General features: G+C 38.1%; 5 protein-coding genes across 14 annotated transcripts; 2 read left to right on the top strand and 3 right to left on the bottom strand.

Moving 5' to 3' along the window:
* Positions 1-1,660: 1,660 nt before the first annotated feature.
* Positions 1,661-5,787, bottom strand: LOC140766152 (pentatricopeptide repeat-containing protein At2g30780-like). Its single transcript, XM_073105604.1, has 3 exons — positions 5,245-5,787; positions 3,944-5,163; positions 1,661-2,262 (listed from the first exon to the last, which is right to left on the bottom strand). The coding sequence occupies exons 1-2, from the start codon at positions 5,641-5,643 to the stop codon at positions 4,042-4,044; spliced, it is 1,521 nt and encodes a 506-aa protein (XP_072961705.1). The 5' UTR covers positions 5,644-5,787; the 3' UTR covers positions 1,661-2,262; positions 3,944-4,041.
* Positions 5,788-5,901: 114 nt separating this feature from the next.
* On the bottom strand, positions 5,902-9,423 carry LOC140766153 (pentatricopeptide repeat-containing protein At2g30780-like). The gene is made up of 2 exons (XM_073105605.1): positions 7,695-9,423; positions 5,902-6,499 (listed from the first exon to the last, which is right to left on the bottom strand). Exon 1 carries the CDS (start codon positions 9,291-9,293, stop codon positions 7,776-7,778), a length of 1,518 nt encoding a protein of 505 aa, XP_072961706.1. The 5' UTR covers positions 9,294-9,423; the 3' UTR covers positions 5,902-6,499; positions 7,695-7,775.
* Positions 9,424-9,503: 80 nt separating this feature from the next.
* LOC140766154 (uncharacterized) lies at positions 9,504-15,312 on the top strand. Of its 7 annotated transcripts, none has more exons than XR_012105290.1 (5): positions 9,504-9,786; positions 9,878-10,006; positions 13,783-13,837; positions 14,209-14,328; positions 15,070-15,312. XR_012105290.1 is itself a non-coding variant. In XM_073105606.1 (3 exons), exons 1-2 carry the CDS (start codon positions 9,639-9,641, stop codon positions 10,000-10,002), a joined length of 273 nt encoding a protein of 90 aa, XP_072961707.1. In that variant the 5' UTR covers positions 9,504-9,638; the 3' UTR covers positions 10,003-10,006; positions 11,433-11,823. The 7 variants fall into 7 exon arrangements, 2 of the variants coding, with proteins under 2 accessions (XP_072961707.1, XP_072961708.1); XR_012105293.1 differs by adding an exon at positions 11,888-11,969 and having other exon boundaries at positions 14,209-15,312; XR_012105291.1 differs by lacking the exon at positions 14,209-14,328.
* Positions 15,313-17,284: 1,972 nt separating this feature from the next.
* On the top strand, positions 17,285-23,081 carry LOC140765690 (nucleoside hydrolase 3-like). 2 transcript variants are annotated; one of them, XM_073104893.1, is made up of 12 exons: positions 17,285-17,759; positions 17,855-18,034; positions 18,176-18,286; positions 18,737-19,072; positions 19,347-19,523; positions 19,657-19,944; positions 20,180-20,302; positions 20,784-20,981; positions 21,090-21,325; positions 21,994-22,198; positions 22,278-22,580; positions 22,770-23,081. In XM_073104893.1, the coding sequence occupies exons 1-12, from the start codon at positions 17,421-17,423 to the stop codon at positions 23,055-23,057; spliced, it is 2,784 nt and encodes a 927-aa protein (XP_072960994.1). In that variant the 5' UTR covers positions 17,285-17,420; the 3' UTR covers positions 23,058-23,081. The 2 variants fall into 2 exon arrangements, with proteins under 2 accessions (XP_072960994.1, XP_072960993.1); XM_073104892.1 differs by having other exon boundaries at positions 17,286-17,759; positions 22,275-22,580.
* Positions 23,082-24,180: 1,099 nt separating this feature from the next.
* LOC140764996 (histidine-containing phosphotransfer protein 1) lies at positions 24,181-25,832 on the bottom strand. 3 transcript variants are annotated; one of them, XM_073103900.1, is made up of 7 exons: positions 25,673-25,832; positions 25,415-25,520; positions 25,180-25,310; positions 24,988-25,056; positions 24,795-24,872; positions 24,629-24,701; positions 24,181-24,536 (listed from the first exon to the last, which is right to left on the bottom strand). In XM_073103900.1, exons 2-7 carry the CDS (start codon positions 25,472-25,474, stop codon positions 24,489-24,491), a joined length of 459 nt encoding a protein of 152 aa, XP_072960001.1. In that variant the 5' UTR covers positions 25,475-25,520; positions 25,673-25,832; the 3' UTR covers positions 24,181-24,488. The 3 variants fall into 3 exon arrangements, with proteins under 3 accessions (XP_072960001.1, XP_072960000.1, XP_072960002.1); XM_073103899.1 differs by having other exon boundaries at positions 25,415-25,827; XM_073103901.1 differs by having other exon boundaries at positions 24,795-24,866; positions 25,415-25,824.
* Positions 25,833-26,135: the final 303 nt, after the last annotated feature.

Genomic DNA, 26,135 nt, shown 5'->3' with positions numbered 1-26,135 from the left:
ATCCATCTAGATGTGGTTGGTGAGTTCAAAACACAACCGGAGCGATTGGAGAAATCATCTCGGCAAAGCAGTAAAAGGGTTCTCAAAGAAAAAGGTTGAATGTCGCATCAAGCATGTCTTGCCTTTCCTGCTTCTCATATATCATCAGTTTGATTTTTGCACTAAGTTCGATTAGGTCAAATTGAGAATTCAATTATTGAAGCAAGTTTCGTCTGAAAATTCTTTTCCAATTGTTCTTCTTATTCTCCCTTTCGATTAAATAAAGTCGATCGTCGACACATAATCCACGGCAACAAGAATATATATGCATTAAATTATAGGACTATATGAAAATTTTGAGAGGATTGTGTGTGAAAAGTCCACAGCTAGCTTAAGAATTGAGAGGAAGTGATTTTATTTTTTTCAAGAAACAGTAGATATTAGGTAAAGGATTATTGAGATGTCCTACGATTTGTGAACTTTTTTTATTTTTATTTTTGAAGGGATCAAAGATAGAATAAGAATGCCCAACTTCAACTATTTTCTCCTTTCAACTCTATTTATTGCTCAATCAAATTACTGCAAGATGCATCTACGTGTGTATATATATTTCCAATACAAACCATTCAATTAACGACGTCTGCTGGAAATTAGCAGCGATTTGGATTCCAGCAAGAAGAAGAGTGGACGAAAGAAAGGATGAACAGTGCAATCTAAAATAATGGAAGAAATGTGGGACGCTGTTCTTACAAGTTGGTACTCAACTTTCCTTAATGATCTCTGACAAGAAAGGAAGGACTTCTAATCCTTCTTGCAATTTTGTTTGGTTATGCAAGTGCATATATAGATTAAGACGAGAGATGCCAGTGAGAAGAAGTACTTGGTGATGGAAGGAGATTGTCTGCAGCTCGGAGTGCAGGAAGTCCCTGCACTTGGTGGTACTTGGGCAGTGGTCGACTAGCTGCCAAATTATCCAACAGTTGGAATACTAGTGTGGAATAATGTGATGGTGATCATCTCTTGGGTCTTCCTAGAACAAGAAGGAAAATAAATATCCTGGGCATACGAGGAAGTGTAGAAAGATAAACAGAATATTTGTTGGTGTAGCAGCTTGGTGCTGGTGCATAATTTTTTTTTCGCTTTATTTTCTATGTGCTATTTTGGCTTAATATTATATATATATATATTTTAAATTTTGGTTACTTATTTAAACCATCTTTTCCTCTTTTTTTTCCTTTGTGTGTTGGAGTTGACATATCTATCTGATTGAAATTAATAATATATCTCGCCTACAAGTTTTTTCTAACAAGAAAAGAAGACAGGGTTAACAACAAAGGTTCTCTTTTTTTTTGCTCTAAATATCAAATTTCTAATTGTTCCAAAATTTAAAAAAAAAAAATGAAGTACCTAATAAATTCTCAGTGGAAAAGACTATATGCACCTTTCTGGCCATTTATTTCTGTAAGACAAGAGCCAATGGGATATAAAAATTCATGTTCATGAGTACCAAAATTCGAATCCCATCAACATCAGAATTTAATGAAACCCTATTAAGTTCTCACCTTTTTTTTAAAAAACGTTCTTTTACAAGATACAAGCATTTCAGCGTTCAGACTTAACAATGTTCTCTGGATGAGAAGATATATTTTTATGCATACAAAACACAGATAAAAGGAAGAAATAATTGAGCGTAAGTCTCTTCCAAAGTAAACATAGATGAATTCATACAACTGGCAACTCTTAGCAGCATTCTTGATGTGTCTCATCGCAGCAAACAAAAGGTCTTGTATGTTATTACCAATAATAGTACACAGATTGCTAAGCTACTTATCAGCTAGGTAGTATATGTTTACGTAGTGGATGCAACAAACCATAAGCCAGGGAAAGATCCATAGATCCATCCCCATCCTTACTGTAATTTTGGAGAACGAGAGAGAACTTGGACATCAAACTGCAGTGCTGACATTTCAGGAAAGCTGTGATGTGGCAAAAGCACTAGATGTTGACATTTTCGGAACGAAATAGAGGCTGTCTGTTGTCCATAAATCTGCTGTTGCTTCCTGATAGCTGCTACTCTTTATGCTTTTGGGTAACTTTGCTTGATTTCATGGGAAACAAACTTCTGTCCTGCTGTTGCAACAAATAGCGTTATCATGCTCGAAGCTGTTAGCTACCTTTCTTATTTGATCAACCTTCTGGGCCACTCATCTGTATTCAATAAGCGACGCAACAGCCAAAAGATCCTTGAAAATAGCAGGCCTCAAAAGCTTCTTCCAAAATTCACTGAGAAAAGAGACGTAAACTTCAGCATTTTGGCGTTTCTGTTTTGATACAGCAAAACACATGCAAACCGCATATGCAAAGCAAATATCTTGGTACTTATGTAACACAGGTGAAGATGAAAATGCAAGCACTTGTATACATGTACACACACATATACTTATAGAAACCTATAAATTAGACTAGTGCACTTATGGCATATATTTGGTACAATATTTAACACTTTTTGAACCCTGTATTTCATATTTGACTCGGGATTGGGTAAAGGCAGTTAGAAAAGTTTTTTTCTTTTCTAAAGAAAATCCAATCTGAGGCAAATGTGTGGATAAAGAGGAGTTAAATTTTTTTTCTCCAAATACTGAATATATTAACACACAATGCATGTGCGCAAGTGAGTGCACAACTGCACACACACATATATTTATGAATAATTATTTCTAAAAGTGAAGAATACATATGAAAAATCTTTGGCCTAACTCACATTAGTCATCCATATGTATTGTTCACTATTATAAGAGAAGAGAACCTAGTATATTACTCCACAACAGCTATCTTTCATCACCGAAGTAACACCTGATTTTCCCTTTTTGTGCAAGTCATCTACTGCCCATATTAATTCATAAAGTACAAGAACACCCAATTTTGGAGGCACTTGATGTGGATGCCAGATGAAACGAGGGAGTAAGAGTTGCTTTTTGATATTAAACAAAAAGTTGCATTGAGCTTAAATATCTATTCAGTCATGTGCTGGACCTTAAACTACTCTTAACAAATGAATGAGATGACAACCAAAATTTAGGCTATGTACCTATCGAGTATGTCAGTATGCACATTTCCAAGCTGGTTTAAAGACATCTTTTCATCAGTGGAAGATAAAACTTGCATTGCAACTACAGTATAAGGAACTATTTATGTCAGTCTAGAAAGAAGACAGTTAAACTGAAAGACAACTTTTCCCAGACTATCTGACTTCCTTATGGAAAGTATTCATGTTTATATTGAAAAGAGAAGAAATTGTATTCCCCATGATATATGTAACAGGCTAAGTAAAAGGAAATCACTTATCACAATGACATCTGTTTTATAGGAAAAGGGAAGTCCCTGCAAAAAACTTATTAACAAATCACTACGATCAGTCTCCACTAAAATAGTTAGCCCTCCCAAGCCGGTCACACTGCTGGTCCCTGGTGAGGCTTCTTACACACTAGATGTGATCAGCGGACCCCCGTACTGTGAGGCCATACAGAGACCCGACAACTTGAAGATCCAAATGAGAAGCTGGATTCTAATTCGAACATAATGTATCCTTGAGGAATGCTTGTAAACTAATTCTATATGCTGACCAAAATCAACTGAAACAATGTCATTTTCTTATTTTCTATCAATCCTCCCACTAGTAATTCTTTTTGGTATCTATCTCCATAAGCATGTTACAGGAAAAGAAAAGAATATAAAATAGGTGGTAAAACTTGCCACATACTAAAAAGGGGAATCGTATAAAATAAATTATATATATATATATATATATATATGAGGTATGTAGAGTTCAAATTCGATAGTTCATGTCAGCATACTTATGAGCCTTAGTTTTCTTCACTTCTGCATTGGTATATAGCTATGGAGTTTCAAATTGAAAAGACAGCAATCTAAAGAACTCAAGTTGAAATATATGCTAGGAACTCACCGAGTGAATGTTCCTTTTTCAAAGGGAACTTTTGGTTGCCCCTTCAGGCAGATAGAAGCTACTATGGAAAATCCCAAATAGCAGTCTTCACTCAGAAGTTAAGAAATGAAAGCATCCTGGGGAAAAGTGAACCCATGCTTCCACATCATTCCAAGCACCGTCTCTGCTTCCAACCTCCTTCCAGCATTGCAATATGCCTTATACATGATCAGGAGTGTTCGTTTATCCCGACCAACCATATAATTCTCCATCTCATCAAGAACACCATGCATCTCCACCAACTGATTCTGCCGTGAATGAAGCACCATCTTGCAATGATATAAATCTCGGCATAGCCTCCACCCAGCTTCCTCCGCCTGCCTAATGAACCTACCAAGCCGGTCAACTGCATTAAGCTGGAAATACGTTGCTAAGATCGACCGCACGACACGCAATGTTGTGACCTCCGTTTTCCTTTGAAATGCCTGAAATATAAGTTGTTCCATCATGTCCACCATACCCTCTTGTGCGTAAACCCTGATTAGAAGCACATGGAGCCACGGCCTGTATTCATCTTCGTTCATCAACTTACTCAGTTCCTCAATCTTCAGAATCCTATCAGGATCTCTACTCTTGCAATATGCACATATCATCGCTCGGATCAATGCCCTTTCACGGCTCTTAACCTCCTCTCGCACCGTTTCATACACTCTCTCCATCTTCTCCAAATTGCCAGCAAAAGCATACCCACGCAGCATAAGAAGGCGGGTGCTCACTTCTGGCTTCACGGTGCCCTCCTCCATCTCTCTAAACGTATTCTCCATCCTATCCCACATCTTACCAATCAGATAACCAGTGATCACAATGTTGTATGTGTCAACGGTTCGCGGGATCCCGGACTCATCTACGGCATGGAGGACGGACTCCATTTTGTCTACCAGCGTGTGGCGGCCATAGAGTGAGAGGAGGATATTATAGGAGACAATGGTGGGTTGGCAACTGGTATCCCGCTCCAGATCGTCGAACACAGCGATCGTCTTCAAAATGTGGCCGTTGTACATGTAAGCGGTCATGAGGGCGTTATATAGGCAGGTCTTGGGAGCGTCCACGATGGCTTCGTTGAAGAGGTCCGTGGCAAGGGAGATGTTGCGGGCACGGCCGGCGAGGGCGATGGCAGCGGCGAACTCCTCCGGATGAAGCGGGATCCCAGAGTCTGCGAGGTTCCTTCTCCAGCTGAAAACCTATAGGGAGAAGCAGAGTGAGAGAGCTTCCAAGAGTTTCCAAAGCATCACCTTTAGATGAAGAGAGAAGAGGAGGAGGACCTCGAGGGCGAGGAGAGGGCGGGATTTGAGGAGGGAGAGGAGGTGGAGGGAGGCGGAACCGTCGGGGGAGAGGCGGAGGAAGGTGGCGGCGCCTCGGGATTCGAGGATGGGGGAGGGATCGGACGGCTCGGGGGCGGTGAAGAGATCCTCAGCTAGGGAGGATACGGCTGAGAGGAGGTGGTCGGCGGTGGAGCTTCCGCATGTAACACTATGGGACGAGGAGGAGGAAGGTTTCTTGGGGAGTAAGTGGATGAGGTCGCGGAGATCCGATAAGGAACCGTCGGAAGAGGAGGAGGAGGAGTGGCGGAGAAGGGAAGGGGAGGAGAGAGCTAGGGTTTCAGGGAGGCGGAGGAAGGAGAAGCAGCGCCTCAGGAGCAGCAGATGCCGCAGCCTGACCATGAGGGGCCAGACCTGACCTGGAGCGACTAATCCATCGCGAGCCACGGGTTATTGTTTCCGACCTCAGCTCTCGTAGAAAAAAGGTTAGCCTCTAAGCCCAAACGTTTTGGGCCCAGCCCAAAAGAAGTTGTGAACTGAACAAAGTATTATCAACGTAGAACCTATTATAACATGCTCATTTCTCAATATGAAATTGTAAACATTTGATAAGAATAAAAAGAAAAAAAAGAAGTGCCACATGCACTGAGAAAGTTGATCTCAGAAATTGAAATCAAGGGATAACTACGTGAACCATAAGCATTACACAAAAAATTGAGACCACATTGCATCTAATATTACAATAAAGCCTATAACTGCATTTCTTCTTGGTTCTCTTGAGCCTCGTTCTCTGTTTCATGTCATCTGCTATTAGATGATACAATCAGGAGCTCTAATTCTTGAATATTTCATTATAAGTTAGCGTTGCACTTTTTTGATGGTGTATTATTGCACCACAATGTTACATAAGCTTTTGTACTTCAGCAAGATCTAAAGATTTTGGCTGATGCAGTTTTCTGCATTTTGCAAGAGGACCTCCCCAAAATTCTCATAACTAGCTTTATTAGGTTCTACAGCATCTAGAACAACGTCTCTTGACTCTAGTCAGCATCTTTGTATGGGAAAATTTCACCAAAAGTTATTGGCATTAGTCAAACTCCAGCTTGTCAAATCATATCAACCTCTGCGTGCGGATAACAGAAGCGAAGAAAACTCTATCTTCTTTGCCAAGAGTCTAGCTTGAAGTCCGGTAACATTCTTCATCATCTATGAAGACATATTTGCTTTGTGCTCCAAGTGGATCATGAAATCCTAAAACCTGTAAGCGAATACTTTATTTATCAAGAGGTACAATAGTAGAAAGATAGCTTTTATGTAATTTCCAGCATAAAGATAGGATATAACTTTGTCAAAAGTTCTGCTACTGCATTTGTCACCACAGGAGATTAACAACATGTTTGAAGTTTGAACATAATTTCACTCACATTATAAGATAATCAAGGAACACTATAAATAATCAATTCTTGTCATGGTGCTAGGCTAAAGCTTCATCAAGATTGAAAGAGTCATCTCACTAGAGACCAATCAATGAAATTATTGCCGAGCAATCTCTATTTTCCAATTTTGTCAAAAAAACATCTCTAGTTTCCAATGAATTGCAAATGCAATTTGATGCTTTCTAATTTTTCGGATCAGGATATTATGCTTTCAAAATTTCAGTTAGAAACTTTCAAAGGTATTTCTATGAGTTCTTGCACGGCTAATATTCTTGTTTAGAAGCAACACCATATGAGAAGTTCCCGACTTCATTTGCTTATCCCATGGCTAGTCCAGATTAAAACAAATATCTGATGATGAAAGGGCCGGTGGGACTAAGAATCTTACTGATGTGTACTCCTAAAAGATAAGCCTAGGGACGAGTGGATGACTAATCCTCCTTACCCTGAGGGAGTAGTCAAACATAGCCCTAGAGATGCATATTGTGGCCACAAGGATAATAGAAATGAGAAGGGGAAGTGACAGACAATGCTAATTGACCAAAATAGAGGAGGAAAAAGAAGTTTTTCTGTAATGCCATCCACTGATAGAGGAAGGGTGAGGCGATGAAAGGAAGCAAGGTTACTCCTAGACCAAGCTATCCAAAACAAAGAACAGGAGGAAAAAGAAAGTGTGTGTCCAATGCAACTTTATGAATAAAACAGGGTGAAAGAAAATACAGAAGGTTGTGCATTTTGAAGAAGATATCTGTGCGAGGAAAAGGAAATCAAAGTGTCTTTGAACATCTTCATTCCTACCAGAGCATTACGACTTAATAATCAAAAGAAAAATCAGTGTCAGGTTAATTATCAAGCTTAACAGATATTGGAGAAATATACAATTAAGCAAGAAGGAGATACTCATTATATTCCAGTATTTTCCCTTGCAAATATGAAAAAGAAGATCGAATATATGTAGAAGAGCAGAGAATACTGACAAGAACAACATATGTTCAAATATTTTATGAATAAAATTACCTGAGTTATCTCATTAGGATTCCTCCCAACTGAACACAAAGATAAATTATCACATCCGCAGAGGCTTCTCCATTTTGCAAGCTAAGAAATGAAACAATCCTCATCGCTTGCAAATCCATGCTTCCACATCATCCCACGAATCGTCTCAGCTTCTATCCTCCGCCCAACGTTCAAATACGCCTTGTGCATGATCAAAAATGTCTTCTTCGTTCTTTCAAATCTATAATTTTCCATCTCATCCAGGACACCATGCATTTCTGCCAATCTGTTCTGCTGTCCATACATCACCATTTTGCAATGATACAGCGATCGACACAGCCTCCACCCGGCATATTCCGCCTGTCTGATGAACCCTGCAAGCCGGTCCACCGCAGCGCACCGGAAGTAACTCGAGATAATAGAACGCATCACGCCCACAGTAGTGACTGTGGTGCTCCGCTGAAGTGCTTCGCTTATAAGCCTCTCCATCTTCTCTACCAAACCATCCTGTGCATAGACCTTGATCAGAAGCACATTGAGCCACGGCCTGTACTCGTCATCGCTAATGTACTCCATCAATCTCTCAATTTTCCGGACCCTATCGGCATCGGAGCTCTTGCAGTAGGCACAAATCATTGCCCTTATCAAAGGCGCCTCTCGATCATTGACATGCTCTCGCACCAGCTCATACGCCTTCTCCATTTTCTCCAAATTACCAGAATGCGCGTATCCGCGCAGCATAAGCAAATGCGTGCTCACGTCCGGCTTCACCGGCCCGTCCTCCATCGCCTTGAATGTCTGCTCCATCCGGTCCCATGTCCACGCGGTCACATACGCGGCGATCACCGTGTTGTAGGTCTCGAGGGTGCGCGGGATCCCGGCCTCGTCGACCCCGCGGAGTACGGCCTCCATGTGGTTGATGAGGAGGGAGCGCCCGAAGAGGGAGAGGAGGATGTTGTAGGTGACGATGGTAGGCGCGCAGCGGGGGTCGCATCGGAGGTCGTCGAACACGGTGACGCACTTCTTGGTGAGGCCGTTGTACATGTAAGCGGACATGAGGGCGTTGTAGAGGCAGGGCTCGGCGAAGGCGGAGATCGACTCGGCGAAGAGGTCGGCGGCGAGGTCGACGTCACGAGCGCGGCCAGCGAAAGTGATGGCCTTGGCGTACTCCTCGGGAAGTAACGGCATCTCCGAGTCCGCGAGCTTCCGCCTCCAGCTGAAGACCTCGAGGGCGAGGAGGGGGCGGGGTTTGAGGAGGGAGAGGAGGAGGAGGGAGGCGGAGCCATCGGGGGAGCGGCGGAGGAGCACCGCGGCGCCTCGAGATTCGAGGATGGGGGCGAGATCGGAGGGATCGGAGGCGGCGAGGAGGTCGCCGGCGAGGGCGGAGACTTCAGAGAGGACGGAGTCGTCGTCTTCGGTTTCAGCAGATGAAGCGGGGGTTGCAGGGTTCTCGAAGAGGAGACGGAGGCGGGAGGATGGGCCAGAGGACGTGGTGGTGGAGAAGCGGCGAAGAAGGGAAGAGGAGTTGGTTAGAGTTTTGAGGGATGGGAGGAGGCAGAAGGAGTGGTGGTAGGAGTGGCGACGCCGCAGTAGAAGCAGCAGCAGCCGCGACCTCCCCATGGCGGAGACCTTGGGCGGCGGAGTGAGAGATGTCTACGGTCGGTACTTTTGGATGGTTAGATGTGAGATAAACGCCACGAGGAATAGGTTCGGGAATTGGGGTTGGGTCTTGGTTGGACCGGGCCATGCCTCACCCAAAATATCGGGCTGGCTTTGGGCCTCAACAATGTTGGTAATATTTTCATTCTTTTATATTTTCTTATTCACGGAAGAAACAATTTAAGCGTTACGTAGCGAGACTCGGGCGGGCAGCGGCACCGTCGCACCGACTAACTTCGCCTTCTTTGGCACCGCCCATCTCGAAGCTCCACTCTCGTCCCCCCATACAAGTCAGCGAGCTCGGTCATGGCTTCCACCGCTGCCAGGGTTTCTCTCCGCCTCGCTGTCGCCGTCGCTCTCCTCCTCCTCGCGTTCTACGTTGGCCGACCCCTCTACTGGAAGCTCTCCGCCACCGTCCACGAGATCCGTGAGAAGCGCCAAACCGTCCAAGAAGGTCCCAGAATCCCCTCAAATCTTTTCCCTTCTCTCTGCTTCCATCTCTTCTTTCTTCCGATCTCACAATGATTTGCCCATCTATGTTTCAGGGATCTCGCAGTTCGTCCTTGAGGCGCAGAAATCCGTGGGATGGATCCACGACGAGTCTGATTCGGGATCCTTTAGCGATCTGAAGGCGGCCGTCGCTGCCACTCGTCGGATCCTGAGGAAGTGACCAGGTTTTGTGTCACTTTTATTTTTCTTCTCTTTCGCAATTGTAATGTGGCTCTTAGAATACGTGCTTTATTCTTTCAGATGTTCTTTTGATAGTTGATTCGTTCTCAATTGTACTCTCGTTTGATGTGTCAAACTGGTGGTTTAATAAATCGTTTGTGAGTTAGGAATTGTTACCGAAGAAAAATGTTTGCTGGAGTGCCTAATCTGAGATGTCGCCTCTCAATGCCAGGAACAGAGAGATTTTTCATTGATGAAAAGGGGAAAAAAGATGCAGAAATATCTGCAATTTCACATCTTGCAGATTTACAACTCCATTTGTGTTAGTAGAAATCCACTAAAAGTATTAGTTGCAAGTTAGGAATCTATGAAATGGCCTAACTTTAGCTCTATTTCAATGGTTGTGGCTTATGAGTTAGTGTTTCATACTAGTGAGAAACAAAAAAGAAGAGATTGAGCATATTAGCAGTCTAAGAAAGTTACTCTATAGACTTTTTTCTATGTTTGTTGTGTACGGAATTAGAAATTTCTGTTCCACAAAAAATCAAGGTGTGGTTACGACCTTAATAAAATGGTCATCTTATTTATCTGCTCATTATGTGTGACCAATATTTATGCTTGATTGGCGCATAGATTCAAATAGATGATTAGATGCGATGACTAAATTTATTAATTAACATTTTATCCTCAGCAGGTCTCGTGGTTTGCTTTAACTAGTTAATAATTTGATCTGTGGAACATTCTTAACATTTTGCATGATTTGAATTAGCATTACACATAATGAGTGGGACCATGGTTTGACGTTCTGTCTGAAACTGAGATGTTTCACTGAAATATTTTACGTTTCGGTCCTATCAGAACCAAAACTTCCGGCAAAACCAGCATCCAACTGAAAGTGTCCTTATAACAATATTTTTGGAAGTATGTTTTAGATTTTGAGCTGGATTTGGACATGAATTAAAAATTACCTAACTAAAAACCTCATTGCTTGTATGCTATTAGGTCTTTTGTAATGCATTGAAAAAATAAGATAAATAGGACTATTTTTTAAAGAAAGTCAAAAATTGACACAAAGAAACTAGAACTGTAATTGACTGAAATATTTAGACTTTTAATGGAGCCAAAATTGAAATTGGAACTGAAACTTCAAACCATGAGTGCTACACATACTTGTAGTCTATTTGTATTTTACTGTTGACATGGATCCCTCTATCTATAGAGGAAATATCAAGCACTCTTGATAAATATGATCGTTTTCACCTGAAATCCAAATTTTACTTGAAGTTTCTTTTACTTAGGTAAAACATTTTCTGTACAACTAATCATTAAGAGGAACAAGCACAATATGCTATGTTTTGAATCACAGCATTCATATTGAGATTTTGTTGTTTGAGATTACTAATTAAATTTCTTGTGCTGGAACTGCTCCAGGTAACATCCTTTTCCTGTGATGGGTTGGAAGGCATTTAATTAGAAAAAGAGTTTCACATTTGTTTAATTGAGTCTTTTTCTTGCTTCTTTGTATGTAATTGTAGTCATAGAACATTGCCAATCAATGGATCAACATGAAAAATCATAAGTTTATTAACATGCTAGCATATATATCCATGCTCAACTTGTATCATTGGGGGGAAATAGCTTCGTACAAATGGGATTCCAATTTTAGCGAGATTAAGAAGTTTGCATAAAGCTCTTACCTCTTTGGTTTATTTCATATCAATAAGTTTGTCATGCATCTGTCATTTGGCATGTGGAATTTCTCATGGTGCTTGGTAGTCCTCTCAACATTAGGATACTTATAGGATCTAGGGATTATATCTTTTTGACTTTTGTTCGTGTATAAACAGCATGTCTATATTTTTGATATCTATCAAGCATGACCACAGATATGAGGAGTGGGTTCAGTCTTACATGGATATTGATCAGCTGATAGGATGAACCATGTAACAAGAAGGATTGATACGTGAGGTTTATATAAATTTTTCACAGAATTATATCAATATGCGAAGCTTTTTTCTTTATACATACTTCATTACCATAAACCATTCTAAGAAAGATAATCAATAAGAACCTTCATTTTTTCATGAGACACAATAATTGTTCATGCAAGATGTTCAACATATTTAAAAGTGACGAGAATTGGATTTTAGTAATAGGCACTAGTTGAGTTAAATAGTTATTTGTTTGTTGTAGGAACACTTTTCAAACTTTTGTGTCCTATTTTCAGCAGATCTAGAGCTAGCCACTCCTTTTTTAGGATGGGACCAAATGCTTCCTTTAGGAAAGCTAAGGTGGGAATTAAGATTGCCTCTCTTTTTCTTGTCTACAGATGTCAGCCCTAGATCCTGTCGACACATGCTTTATAATGACATAATCAACATTATCTCCCATAGGATAAAAGCATAGTTCAGCTGAATGTCAAAAACTAGAATTTTTAGTGTTAATATGGTGAGAAGATAAATTCAATTCAAGAAAACCCTGAGCTAGATTAGAACTGTGTTCAGGCATGTCTTTTTCTTGCATGGGCCACGGCTAACGAAAGCAAACTGATGTTTAACTGATTTACTAGAAAATGGGTTTGTATTTGAAGATATATAAATGGTGTGCTCAATCTGTCCATGGAATAGTTGTGCTCACCTGTAGCTGGCAAATTAATTCTTTGAGAAGTTTGCGAAAATTTTGGTACTTGGTATCTCAATTTCTCGACGTTCTATGATAAAGCTCAATTTCGCATTACCATTATTATCTTCAGGCATTCTGCTTGTCCTGAATGGCATCATAGGTTAAGAGTATCTAGAGTGATTGATATGTAATTAATCAGGTTCTGCTATGGTAGCTATGGCACCTGTTTATGTGTTGAAAGCATCTAAATAGAGTAGAAGATGATTTAGGAATCCTGATGAAACTGCTTGCATATATGCACAATTTCCTTTGAGCACCTAAATTAGTTTAACTCATAAATAAAAAGAACCCTATATTCCCCAGGAAGTGTTTCTATTAGTAACTTTATTGAATTAGATCGCTTATGTAACTCTGAATGGGTTTAGTATTAGTACACTCAAGACACTGGAGGTATGCTATTTTCCAAGTTAGCTAAATGAAACTTCTCATTTGTGAGTTCAATTCCATTGTGACTTGTGAGCCAAATCAGGCTTCTAGTGCTATCTGCCCAGTCTTCTCCCCAGATTTTGGATTTTGGTTTAACTAAAACACCATTTCCCTTAAAAAAGATAAAGGAAAAATCCTTATCAATCATCAGCATCTTTCTTATCCAACTTGCCGAAAGGCCTTGGTTGATTCTTTCTACCAGAAAGTAAAGTCAGTTATCTTTTAGGCGGTTTCTTTCTTACGTGATGATCATTGGGTTAGAACACCAATGAGCTCACTTAATTTTTCCATCTCTCTCCTACCGTCACATAAAAGAGCCTTCCCAACATAGAAAGTGGCGTGGGAGAAAGTAGAAGAAACCCAATCATTTCATAAAGCCAAAAGATGATTGTTTTTTTTTTTTGGAATAAAGCCAAAAGATGATTGTTGATAGACGATATGGTTCTTGGGCTTTGTCGTGTGCGCCAGGTAAAGGATCCCATCAAATGCAAGAAATACTATCAATGCTCCCATATGCTTCTTTGAGCAAAAACTTGTGTGTTCTCTAGACTTTGGTTGGTGTTAATCTAGTTGCAAAATTAAACATCTTTGGAAACATGCTGTACATAAGGAAAAAGTTTTATTTTCTATTTTTAATTTTGTTGGCCTTATCTGCTTGCATATTCCATTGCAGATAATACGAAGTTTTGGGTGCTTAAGTATCACAGGACTCAAGCTAATGAGATCAGGTGGGGATTATAAATGCAAATAGTACGCATATCGATTGGATCACTGTCCTAAACTATTGATCATTTTTATATGCACTCTTAAATAACTTTTTTTGATACAAATAGGCATTTTGAACTATTAGAAATCTCTTTTAATTTTTTAAGAAAAGAATATACTAATATACTCTTTATATCTGTATTAGAATGATATTTATGCTATTGTTTTGTTTTTTTTTTTATTAACGGTGTTAGGAGTATATAATGTTTTTAATAGTTTAGAAGTTCTGCATATATCTAAAACAGGTTAAAAAGTGTACTTTAAGAAAATGGGTAATAGTTAGAGAGAGTTCTTTATAAGTGAAATAATTTCTTTTGCTTTTATCTGGTACAAGGAAGAGGTTAGTGCCCCAGTGCTGGGCTGGAGGTCAGGCCCCATCTATAGTGGATTGATGATTGTTTCTACCTTATCCACACACACCAAGGTGGACGCCTCTCGTTGACAAGATCACATGGTATCCTTGTTCTGCATCTTATCCACACACACACAAGTAGGATGATTCTTATTTTGACTAAATTTGTTCATTAACTGGAGAGTTGGAGCCTGGAGGTCATGTTTGGTTGATGAAATGGAGGAGGGAAGAGCACAATAGCAATTTTTCTCCAGTGGCTATCTCTAAAATTAAATTATTTTCTTAAAGTTTTATAATTGTATTACTTTGTCGCCTTGTAATTTAGATTGATATGAAACTATTAAAAAAAATTTCATCTAAACTTAACAAAGAAAGTATATATTATCATAATACCCCTGTGATATTAATAATTTTATTGCTCGAGTAAATATAAATCTTCTACTATATTTTTAGGATGAGTGAAATTTTGTATTTAATAATCATATATTAAAAGGATGCATATTGTGATAGTTAGATAATAATTAGAACTGAAGCTTGTAATCTTTAGATAAGAGAAGGTATAAGAGGTTAACAGTGCATTTTATTATTAATTTGAAGACTATGATACGATGAGTAAAATTAATAAAAGGAGAAGTACAATTTTGACATTGTAATATTAAAAAATAATTTCCTTTTTGATATTTTTTTTTATATCGGAAAGTTAATAGTTTTATATTACTCTAAACAATAAGGGGCATATAACGGTAGCCAGAGAATTTTAGGTGGGTAATTTAAAATTTAGTCCAAACTACATGGCAACATTTTGTAATACTTTGATTCAGTGCTCATTTGATTCTTGTGCAGGAATATTGTTCATGGGAGTGACTCAGTTGAGAGTGCAAGGAAGGAGTCATAAGTTTGTAGGGTTTAGCATAATTTAGAAGTGTTTGATGAGGTAATTAGTTATGGCAATTATTGTCTTGTGCAATATGTATTGAGAAATGAATATTCACTTTCAATTTCATTTTCCCCATTAAAGCAGCTTCATAAAGTTATGACTTTCTTCTCTTGCCAATCTAATAGAGGCCAAGTATAACATCTAGCTAATGAGGTGCAGGATGCAGTTTTCTTTCTTTCTTTTCCTTGAAACAAAGAGGTGCAGCAGGAAGCAGTTGTGCTTTAAATCTTTTGTATAAAGGCGAAATCCCTACAATGATTGGGCAAAATGTTGTTGTCTACTTGGATCTTTTGCTGACTATTATATTTGTATATTTTGAATGTTATTTAGATCTTATACGATTCTCTAGGCTTGATGTTTATATTATTCCTTGTTGCCCCAATATATAGAACTTAGTTAGAATGAATAAAACTACCAAAAAGAAAAGACTGAAGGAATTTTAAAGAGGACATTGACTGGAACTTTGTTGGCTGATGTGTGTAGCCAATAAATAAAGCTAAAGAAAGACAAAATAAGTGGGGGGGTGTGGGAAGAAAACAAAATATCGCACAAAAGGCATCTTTGACATCTCACCCTTCTCTATCCAGAACTTAAATTCACGAATATACTAAACTAATTTAATGTACTAACTGGTTTAAAAATAAACCCCCGTAATACATATGAACGGCTGAGAAAGTTTAGAGAATGACTCCAGAGATTGTGTTAAAAGAAAAAGTCTCTGAGGAGCAAATTAATTTTGTCCAAACTATACAATGGTAATATATATATATATATATATAACCAAATTTAATTGCTCTATATGCCATTGGTGAGACAAAACGTTTGTATGATTTCTGACCAGTAAGAAGGTTGTACTTTGACGTCCACATACATCGTTCCATATGGTACAGTAAGGAGTGGTTTAGATAAGAGTTTTTGACCAAAGTGCTACTAAGATTTGAAAATACTTTTCAAAGCAGAATACTGTCGAAAACTATTTTTCTAAACTATTACAACAGCGCAGTCGCACATTGATTTTTAATAATTAATTAGTTTTTTAATAGAGTAAAATTTAAAAAAAAAAAATTAGATTATCACAACTATACGGTGGGTAAAAAAAAAAAAAACTTTACATTCAATTATTCATTTTAATCATCAAATATGTTATTATAATGATATGAAAAAAAATCTATAAGATAGAATGATGTAGTAATTATCCTCAACCAATTGGGCTCAGAAATTATAAAATAGGACCATGGCTCTACCAAATTTTAATTTTAATTTTTTATATTTTAATTTATATGGTATAAATCGCTTTCCTGAAAGCGATTTATATATAAATCGCCTTCTTAGAAAGCTATTTACATAAAAATCTTCTTTCTAAAAGGGTTTTTTTTATAGAAAGAAATTGTTGTCTAATAATTTTTCTAATAAAGTTTTAGTGTATTAGAAAATTAATTAATCCATCGAAAATTATTATCTAAGACAATAATTCTAATGTCACACTAGTTTGGAAAAAGTTTGAATAGGGAGATACTTTGAAAAATAAACATAAAGTGCTCTATAATTAAGCATTTTATAATAAATTTTTAATATTTTTATCTAAAGTTAAAATGTTAAATTTATCAGCGTTTTATCTATGACTACAATGCCATAGACTTAATTTGAGATGTGGTCTATTTGAATAAACAAAATATAAGTTTGTCCAAAAACTCCTCACTCAATTATCGAATAATAACAAATTTAGTTTAGTATAAGTCTTTTTATTATAATATAGTATGTAAACAATTATTTATGTCTATACAAGTCTCTTATCTCCTCTTCTATTTAATAATTTTATATTAAAAGATATCACTTTAATAATTCTTTCCTTTCCTTTTCCCTTATTTTCTAGACCACCGTTCAAATCTTACGTCACATCAAATATAAATATTAGATATTAATATAATAATATAACTAATCATTATAATAGTTTATTATTATTATTATAAGATATTAGAATAGTTATATTAGTATTGGTATGCATCCTTTGGTGAATAAGGAGGGGGTTAGATTTCTGAGTACGGCGAGTCAAAATAAAGTGTAATTGGAGGGCGACTCAATATTTAATGCGTCTAAAATAAGCTATCCCACCAACCGCAAAGGACTCTTTTGGCGCCTCAACCCCTCATTACGTTGACAATGTGATGATAAGCCTCAACCTAGTAGTAATCGGGAGCAGCGAATCTTCCCCATGGTCGTCGCGGTTTAGTCGAGCCGACAAAACTGGATCGGAGTCATGGACTTATACTCAATTACTTCTTTATTCTTCCTGCCATTAATATCTCTCTCTGATCAATGTGGTTGTGTTTTTCTTTTCTTTGGGTATGATATAACTGCAACTTTCCACACCTATCCACAGTCCTCTCTGCCTCTCTGTAAGTATTCCTGTTCTATGACGAAGATGATGATGAGGAGGAGGGGGTTGCAATGGTGGGTTCTTGTGGTGGTGTTGGGATTCTTCGTCGCCGAGGCCAAAGAGCCGCGGCGGATTCTTTTGGACACTGATGTTGATACGGACGATTTCTTTGCCCTTCTGTATCTCTTGAAGCAGAACCGATCAGAGTTTGATCTCAAGGTCTTGGTTTTGGTTTTGTTTCTTTTTATGTTTTTAATGCTTTTTTGGATTCAACGAAGCACTTCAATAAAAATCGCAATTTCGCTTGATGACAGGCAGTTACTATTAATGCCAATGCATGGACCGATGCTGGGCATGCTGTCAATCAGTTATATGATATTTTATACATGATGAATCGCGATGACATCCCTGTTGGAGTTGGAGGGGATGGTGGAATATCAGATGATGGTATTATATACCCAAATGTTGGTGGATATCATCCTCTCATTGAGCAGGTATAGAAAACTATCGACTTAAATTCAAATGGATTTTCTAATTCAAATTGCCCTAGTTTATATATATATATTTTTAATGTGCTTATAACTTGTTTGATTTCTGCTTAGAACTTTCAATGCTAATACCTTAATATCTTGTAGGGAATGTCAACAGCAGCGGATTGCAGATATAGACAAGCGATTCCAATAGGTTCTGGTGGGCGATTGGATATTGACACTAATTATGGAATTCGAAGGAGCTTTCTTCCACAGGTATAGAGTTCTAGATATTGTGTGGTGATATATATTCTCTGGATGTGTTTGTTTTCAAGATAAGAACTATCAATAGATTCGAGCTCCGGTGCTGAGAAATAGTGAAATACTTCAAGTCTTCCGGTAAGAAATTAAGCAATGCCACATATTGTTGGTTTAGATGACAGTTTAATCTTTTTTGGGTCAACCAGTTATCTAGCAGATAAAACTCTTTTCCGGTGTGTCTCAATTCTATAGTTTGTATGGGCTTTCTTCTTTTCCTTCTTTGATTTGTTTATATCGCACTAGACATGACTAGAATTCAAATCCTGAAGCAAGACAGTCGTTTTCACCTAGTCCATATTTGTATGAATTATTGGTACATCCTCAGTTTCTTTTAGGTGAATTATGCTTTGCATCTTTCGGAATCTTCAGTCGTATGATCAGTAGTGCTTTGTCCATGGGAAACAGGGCAATCGGAGATATATCCCTCTTCAGCAACCCACAGCACAACAAGTGATAATAGACACAATATCTGCAGGCCCTACTACCGTTTTCATCATTGGATCACACACAAATTTTGCTCTTTTTCTTATGACTAATCCACAGTTGAAAGGAAATGTTGAGCATATTTATGTTATGGGTGGTGGAGTAAGATCGAAAAACCCTACAGGTTGCTGTCCCAAGAATGCTACCACTTCTTGCACGCCTGGACAATGCGGTGATCATGGTAACATGTTTACTGGATATACTAGCAATCCGTATGCAGAGTTCAACATATTTGGAGATCCATTTGCTGCCTATCAGGTATATGAATAGGATTACACTGTAAATCTATACTTGCACTTATAACATATATACACCATGTCCACAAATAAATCATAAATGGAGTAAGCAAGTTCTATTCACCTATACAGATCTGCCCTTGGCTTTTATACCCTCAGTTTTCAGTTTTCTTTTTAAATGTTGTTGATTCTTCCTGTGCTCCTGCAAATTCATATAGTAGTTGAGTCAGCATTGCTGTTCTACTTACTGCAGAAAAGGATTTGGACTTGTCTGATATCTATTCTGTTTCGTAAAGGTATTCCATTCAGGCATTCCGATAACCCTTGTCCCACTTGATGCAACCAATACAATCCCGATAAACAAGGATTTCTTTATGGCGTTCCAAGAACAACAGCACACATATGAGGCGCAATACTGCTTCCAGTCATTGAAAATTACCCGCGATACTTGGTTCGATAATCAATTCTATACGGTAAATCTTTAGATGACTTCCTCACATATGTATAAGCTTCCCTGAGTGCAAAGAATTGCCACTTTAGTGTAGTTCCTTTTGCTATCATAACACTTTTATTGATGATTGATGTTGTTACTTTGATCCAATACAGAGCTATTTCATGTGGGACTCTTTTATGTCTGGTGTAGCCCTCTCAATCATGCGCAATGGCCATGATCATCAGGGTGAAAATGAATTTGCTGAGATGGAATACTTGAATATAACAGTAGTTACCTCTAACAAGCCATATGGTATACACGACGGCTCGAACCCTTTTTTTGACGGACGTGCAATTCCGAAGTTCAATTTACAAATTGATGGAGTACATAGCGGTCATGTTCAAACTGGGCTTCAGGATCCGTTTTGCTTTGTGAAGGAAGGCAAGAAAGGAAAATGTGAGGTACTTTTATATCTTTAGAGTAACTAGATTAAACCTTGCATCTCATGTGTACATGTCAAACCTTTTGAGAACATGACGACTTTATGAGGAATCAAAATTATTTTGCGAAGAAACTAGGTCAACATGCAATAATAAAAACCTAAATATTATCTCATAAGATATCTACCTATTTGTATCTGTTAATTTTGTAATAATATTTTATTGACGATAATTCAAGTTATAATCTTGCAACCAGGATGCATACACAAAGGAAGTATCAGGTCCAGAAGCAGTTCATGTTCTTGTTGCAAGTAAAGCAAAATCTAACGAAGATGTTAACAGCCCACTTGATAGAGAATTTTTCAAAAACTTTCTGGAGGTAAAAGTTTTGATTTTCCTTTATTCCTGTATACCTGCCTACAAGCTTCTAGTTGCTGGTGTGCCTATAGTATAATACAACCATATTATGTGGAAATAGGAGAATATGATTCTGTCTGGTTTATGAGGAACAGTCTATTCTTGAGGTTTAACAAGGGACTTGAAGACATACTAAACCTGCAAAACAATCTATTCACAACTGGTAGACCATCACAAGCATATTGTCAAACCAGCATACTCCAACTCTGATGAACTTTTTCGTATCTGAAAATTGGAAGTGATTAGTCAAAACAAATTAGATATTTAAATTTCTTAAAGTGTGTACCTCTGTACCTTACATTTAGTGACATCTTTAGAATGCAATGCTTCAGTTTTGATCTTAAATGCATGAGTCCCTCTATGAAGGATTAGAATTTACGGAATCTTCTTTTTCTATGTCTATTATTTGACCCTTTTCTCAACTTTCTCACTGATGGATGCAGGTTTTAAATCTCCCTTCACAGTCTGGGCGTTTTAACCTTTCTACACAGTTTCGATATTACAGGGAGATTCTCTACAAACCTGATTTGACGAATGCAACTAGGGGAAAGTCTGTTGTCTTTGACATGGATATGAGTGCTGGGGACTTTCTTGCCCTCATATACCTACTAAAAGCACCTGTGGAAATAATAGATCTCAAGGTAGAGGCTTTCCAGTTTGATATCTCATATCAAAATCATTATGAATCAGTCGGTGGATCGACATATGCATTTAGGTCAATTTTACGATACGCTTCTGTTCTTCTGTAGGGAATACTGGTCAGTGGCAATGGTTGGGCTAATGCTGCAACAATAGATATCATTTACGACATTCTGCATATGATGGGCCGTGATGATATTCCAGTCGGCCTTGGGAGTTTTACTGCACTTGGCACTCCATCTTTAGGCTGCAAGTATGTTAATGCTATTCCACAAGGTAGTGGTGGACTCCTCGACTCCGACACACTTTATGGACTCGCGCGGACTTTGCCTAGAAGTCCCAGAAGGTATATCTTCTTCAATAACTTTTGTAGTCATAGTAACAAGAATATGTCTACATGTTATCATGTTGTTTCTTGATCAATTTATTAAGTTTCTGGAGTTTATGCATGTACATGCTGCTACATCTAATTTATTTATATCTCGTTTTTCCAGAAAGTAATAGTTCTAATGACTGTTTTTCTTTTTGTTTCAAAATTCCAGTCTTAGATTCTTGTAGAACCTCTTGTCCAAGATATATTAAAATGATGATCAGTGATCTTTCATTTGTCTTTTTAGTGTTTTATTATTTGTTATATTTTAGAGATAAATGTCTAGGAATATTCTAGGGATGTAACTTGAGTTTGCAAAAGCTATCCATTATTACTATGAATTGAATAAGTTCTAGAGCACCTTTTTTTGTAATGCAGAACAGTTTTCTGTTACTATTTGACATTCAATAGTAGGTCCTTGTGGGTGAATGATAGTATAATACTTTAATTCTGCCACTTGTTTGAAATGAAATCCTTTCCTCTGTTTTTTTTTTTTTTTGAGCTTCAAAGAGTAGCTCCATCAGCAAAATTTTAGTTATTCCATCCATCCTGACCCTTTCCAAGTAAAGCAAATTATTTTGATTTGGTTTTGCTCGTATATGAGTACGACGATGTTATAACAAACTACTTCAATTTCTGGGCAGGTATACAGGTGAAAATTCAGTGAAATTTGGAGCCCCCAGAGATACTGATCATCCTGAACTAAGGCAGCCATTGGCATTCGAAGTATGGCAATCCATTGTGGCGAAAAGCAATCCTACCGACAAGATAACTCTCCTAACAAATGGACCTCTTACTAACTTGGCCAATATCATTCTCTCAGACAAGAATTCCAGTTCAATGATAGAGGTCGGTTACCTCCTCATTCTCAGTTGATGTTAGTGTAATTGTTTCAATATATTCACTTTGTTTTCTTTGACTGCAGAAGGTTTATATAGTTGGTGGCCATCTCATCGACAGACACGGTGAAAAAGGAAACGTGTTTACCGTTCCATCCAACGAGTATGCTGAGTTCAACTTCTTCCTTGATCCCCTGGCGGCAAAGACAGTCCTAGAATCTGATCTAGATATCACCCTCATTCCTCTTAGTGCTCAGCGTAAAGCGACTTCATTTAGGGTGATTCGCCAAACTCTAAAGCTTAGTCGCACGACTCCTGAATCCAGTTTTGCATATCGCTTGCTGACATTGTTGCACAAACTGCAAACAAAGCACCAAGTGTACCACCATATGGTAGGCAATATAGTTTCCAGCATTTACTTGCTATCATTTGCATGCAAGACAAGCTTCTTATGTGTTTCAATTGCAAATAGAAGTAATCTAAAGATTTTTAAGGTTGAAGATATTTAATTCTACTTCTTCTTTTTCTAACTTTCATCTTTAGTTTATCATTTATTGACCACCAACTCTGCGCATTTCCAGGACATATTTTTGGGAGAACTCCTTGGTGCAGTACTCTTGGTTCAGGATTCAAATCTTAAACCAGAAATGCAATTAAAACCAATTACTGTCGTCGCCAGTAATGATAGAAGAAAAGATGGTCAGATTTCCATCAGTCAGGCAAACGGAAGATTGGTGAAGATATTAGATGATTTTAGTAGTCGAGCCTATTACACTCATTTTGCAAATTTACTAGGTAACAGGAAACAGTCTGCTGTCATTGCAAGTTTTGATGAACAGAAGAAGATGTGGAATACAGTTCCTGAATAAGGCATAATAAGAACTTGCCTATTGTTCTCATTGTTGTTCAGTTGCATACTAACTGATTGCAATCAAAATAAGAGATCATTTTCTTGACTTTTATTCCATGCTATGTTAGCCTACAATTTCCAGTCTCATTCTTGGTCCTCGGTGCGCTAATCGGACCTAAAGAATCTTTGAACGATCAATATACCAGGTAAGCATTATTATTTTTTTCCCTGTCCAGTTTCATTTTGTAAAATTCATCGCGTCGCGAGGTGATTATGCATGAATCAAATAATTCCCATGGATGTGATGCACAGAGTGAATAGTGCTTCATTTCACTTGAAACAATGCAAAATTATCATTAGGCATTCTCCAGTGGAGTTTTTGTAGAGTTCTTTGTAAGCATGAGGGTGTATCAACAAATCCTAGTCAAAATTTATTGCATTATCGAAGAACTGATGAAGAATATCCTTCTTATCTTGTCAGTTGCTTGCTATGCTGAACAAGTGTTATGGTGATTAACATGATTTATAGAAGCAAGTAGTGTCAATAAGCTTCAGAAATTCAGATACAATAGAGAAAGAGGAAAACAAATTTTCAGTTAACACTCTACATTGTTGCAATATAATGATTTCAACTATGCATTCACTATTTCCAAATCAAGCCCCACATTTTCTCAACAATGGTCAAAAGAATACATGACATTAATGTTTAATTTAATCATAGGCAGCAAGTTACCAAATTGCCATTGACAAATTATTTACCCATTAAGGAAGCAAGCCCTTGCCTGCATCACCTAGAGTTTATTTGGTAGTGTGGGTGAAAGAGCATAAATTCCACACACACACACACACACATATTCTAATTTCTGGTAACTGCCGAATGAGAAAAGGATAAATACTGAATCATCTCCAGTGGTTAGGAATTTTATAAAGAGCTCCTATGGTTTGTATCTTTTGTAAAGATTACTCCTTGTACTAAACAATTTTAGAGAAATGATTGGTGTGGTTTAGCTAAACCAAGAGATTCAATTATAAAAATGAAATCCAGAGCACTGAGTTTATTAAAGTTGCAAACTAACAAATGGGATCTCTTTTCAGCCTTATTGGACTCATATGACTGCTAACTGTGTTTGCATACAGTGGACTGATAAAAAGAAGTTGAGAGCAATAAGCCTTGTATCACATCTCGTGAACAATCAAAGAGCAAGAAGTTAGCACTACCAAAGCACACAGTTGCAAACTAGGTAGTTGAAAAATTCACAGTCGCTACTTCTGTAGATCAGATATGGAACTGAACTGTCAAAAAAGCAACAAAAAAGCATAGAGAACCAACATTGAAAAGAAGCTCCTTAGTCTCTGTTAGGTCTCACATCATGTGGACAAAGTGAAAGGCTTCATGATTAGTCGGCAAAAGGAAGAAAGCACCCTCTTTTTTTAATTGCAATTACCATCACTACATAATTGGAACTGACCCACCAGCTGCAAGAATCTGCTGCTCCAGCTGCAATACATCCAGAAGAACAAAAACTGAACCAGATTTAGAGGGGCAAAGTTTGTAGATAAAGAGAGATTTAATGGAAGATTCTCTCATACCCTGAATAGAGCTTCAAGCTTGTTCTTCACAAGGTAATACTCTTGTTTAAGTTGCTGCAGGTAATTGAGACATCTGCACAAGTGTTGTTTGCTTGTCTGTTAGTAGTAGTTAATAGTATTAATAGGTTGATTAATAAGACTTTAACTTCAAGATTCCAGAGTTTACCCTTCTACGTTACTCTCATTGCAGCAGCTGCGGAAGGCTAAGCAGACATTTGTAACTCTATGTGCACCTACACTGTTTCTTATATGCCAAGTATTGCATTGCTTATGTTAAAGATTGGTACCATTAAAACAAATTTGAAAAGATTATGAGAAACAAGATCACATAGAAAAATGGCAATGTTACTCTTAATAACCTTGCACTGCTTCCTTTGAGCTGGTGGACTTGGGCATCAATTTTGTTGAAATCCACAACATGCTGATCCCTTTACAGATACACCAAATAGAAGGAAGCCCAAAATCATATCATATGAGATGAATGCAACAAACACACACCACACACACACACACACACAGAGAGAGAGAGAGAGAGAGATCAGATTACTCACAGGGTCCTGCTCAGTTCATTGAGTAGTTTCTCAGAATCTCCAAAAAAAAGAGAGGCAACCTCAAAGACAAAGTCAGGATTGCTCTCATCTTGCAGTTGCTGCAGCTGTGTGAACTGGGTATCAAGAATTCCCTTCAATCAACAGAGAACAACAAAGACAAAATCAAATCTGAGCTCATAAAAGAGGCCATAAAAGTTGAAAGCAAAGAAAAGAAGAATTTTTTAGCCTTACATACCTCACGAAAGAGGGTTGATATGAGATCAATATACCTCCTCTGCAAGCGGCTCACCTCCATTTTGAACTCTCCTGTGGTCTCCAACCCAAAAAGCCTCTCACAATCTCTAGTTAGAAGGAAGAGGAGATGAATATCTTGGAAGGATATTTGAGAGGGTCAAAGCAATAGAAAATATGGGAACTGTAACAGGGGATTTATTGCTCACAGGAGCAGCACACTTTACTTTGCTTGCTTCCTTTTGAACTGGCTATAAATTACCTTAATTGTCTGTGATAAATTAGCCTTCCTCTTCTGTCACCTCTAAAAGGTCTCTACTCCTCCTAGCCATTATTACTATGTATACATAACGTCTAATCCCTCTCTCCCTCTCTCCCTCTCTCCCTCTCTCCCTCTCTCCCTCTCTCTCTAAAACACACACACACACACACACACACGCACAAACAGGGTAACAGCTAACTTATAATAATGTGGCAGAATCTGGTCAAGCTTGCTGGATTTTTGCCGTTGGCTGTTAGTGCTGTCCACATTAGGCCATTCGGGTTGGCTGGACACTCTAACTAAGGTTGGAAATTTGAGGGTTTATTACAGTCCACTAACGAGTGATTTTATCCAGTTTGTCCTTTTGTGAAACACAGTCATAATCTTATCTAAGAAAACACACACACACACACACACACACACACACCCAGACACAAAGTACACAACCATAATCAAGGCTTCT

The sequence above is a fragment of the Typha angustifolia genome, chromosome 8, assembly GCF_048772165.1.
Source record: "Typha angustifolia cultivar Huaian chromosome 8, ASM4877216v1, whole genome shotgun sequence".
NCBI classification, from domain to species: Eukaryota; Viridiplantae; Streptophyta; class Magnoliopsida; order Poales; family Typhaceae; genus Typha; species Typha angustifolia.
This window is presented reverse-complemented; position numbering and strand designations above follow the sequence as displayed.

Excerpts from the sequence above, each read along its gene's own strand:
- LOC140766152 (XM_073105604.1), bottom strand. The coding sequence starts at position 5,643 with ATGGTCAGGCTGCGGCATCTGCTGCTCCTGAGGCGCTGCTTCTCCTTC. Across the intron at positions 5,164-5,244 it reads GCCCTCTCCTCGCCCTCGAG|GTTTTCAGCTGGAGAAGGAA; the intron begins GTCCTCCTCCTC and ends TTCTCCCTATAG.
- LOC140766153 (XM_073105605.1), bottom strand. The coding sequence starts at position 9,293 with ATGGGGAGGTCGCGGCTGCTGCTGCTTCTACTGCGGCGTCGCCACTCC.
- LOC140766154 (XM_073105606.1), top strand. The coding sequence starts at position 9,639 with ATGGCTTCCACCGCTGCCAGGGTTTCTCTCCGCCTCGCTGTCGCCGTC. Across the intron at positions 9,787-9,877 it reads GCGCCAAACCGTCCAAGAAG|GGATCTCGCAGTTCGTCCTT; the intron begins GTCCCAGAATCC and ends TCTATGTTTCAG.
- LOC140765690 (XM_073104892.1), top strand. The coding sequence starts at position 17,421 with ATGGACTTATACTCAATTACTTCTTTATTCTTCCTGCCATTAATATCT. Across the intron at positions 19,945-20,179 it reads GCAAGAAAGGAAAATGTGAG|GATGCATACACAAAGGAAGT; the intron begins GTACTTTTATAT and ends TCTTGCAACCAG. Across the intron at positions 20,303-20,783 it reads TTTTCAAAAACTTTCTGGAG|GTTTTAAATCTCCCTTCACA; the intron begins GTAAAAGTTTTG and ends TGATGGATGCAG.
- LOC140764996 (XM_073103900.1), bottom strand. The coding sequence starts at position 25,474 with ATGGAGGTGAGCCGCTTGCAGAGGAGGTATATTGATCTCATATCAACC. Across the intron at positions 24,873-24,987 it reads CTCAAAGGAAGCAGTGCAAG|AAACAGTGTAGGTGCACATA; the intron begins GTTATTAAGAGT and ends TTGGCATATAAG. Across the intron at positions 24,537-24,628 it reads AGCTTGAAGCTCTATTCAGG|CTGGAGCAGCAGATTCTTGC; the intron begins GTATGAGAGAAT and ends GATGTATTGCAG.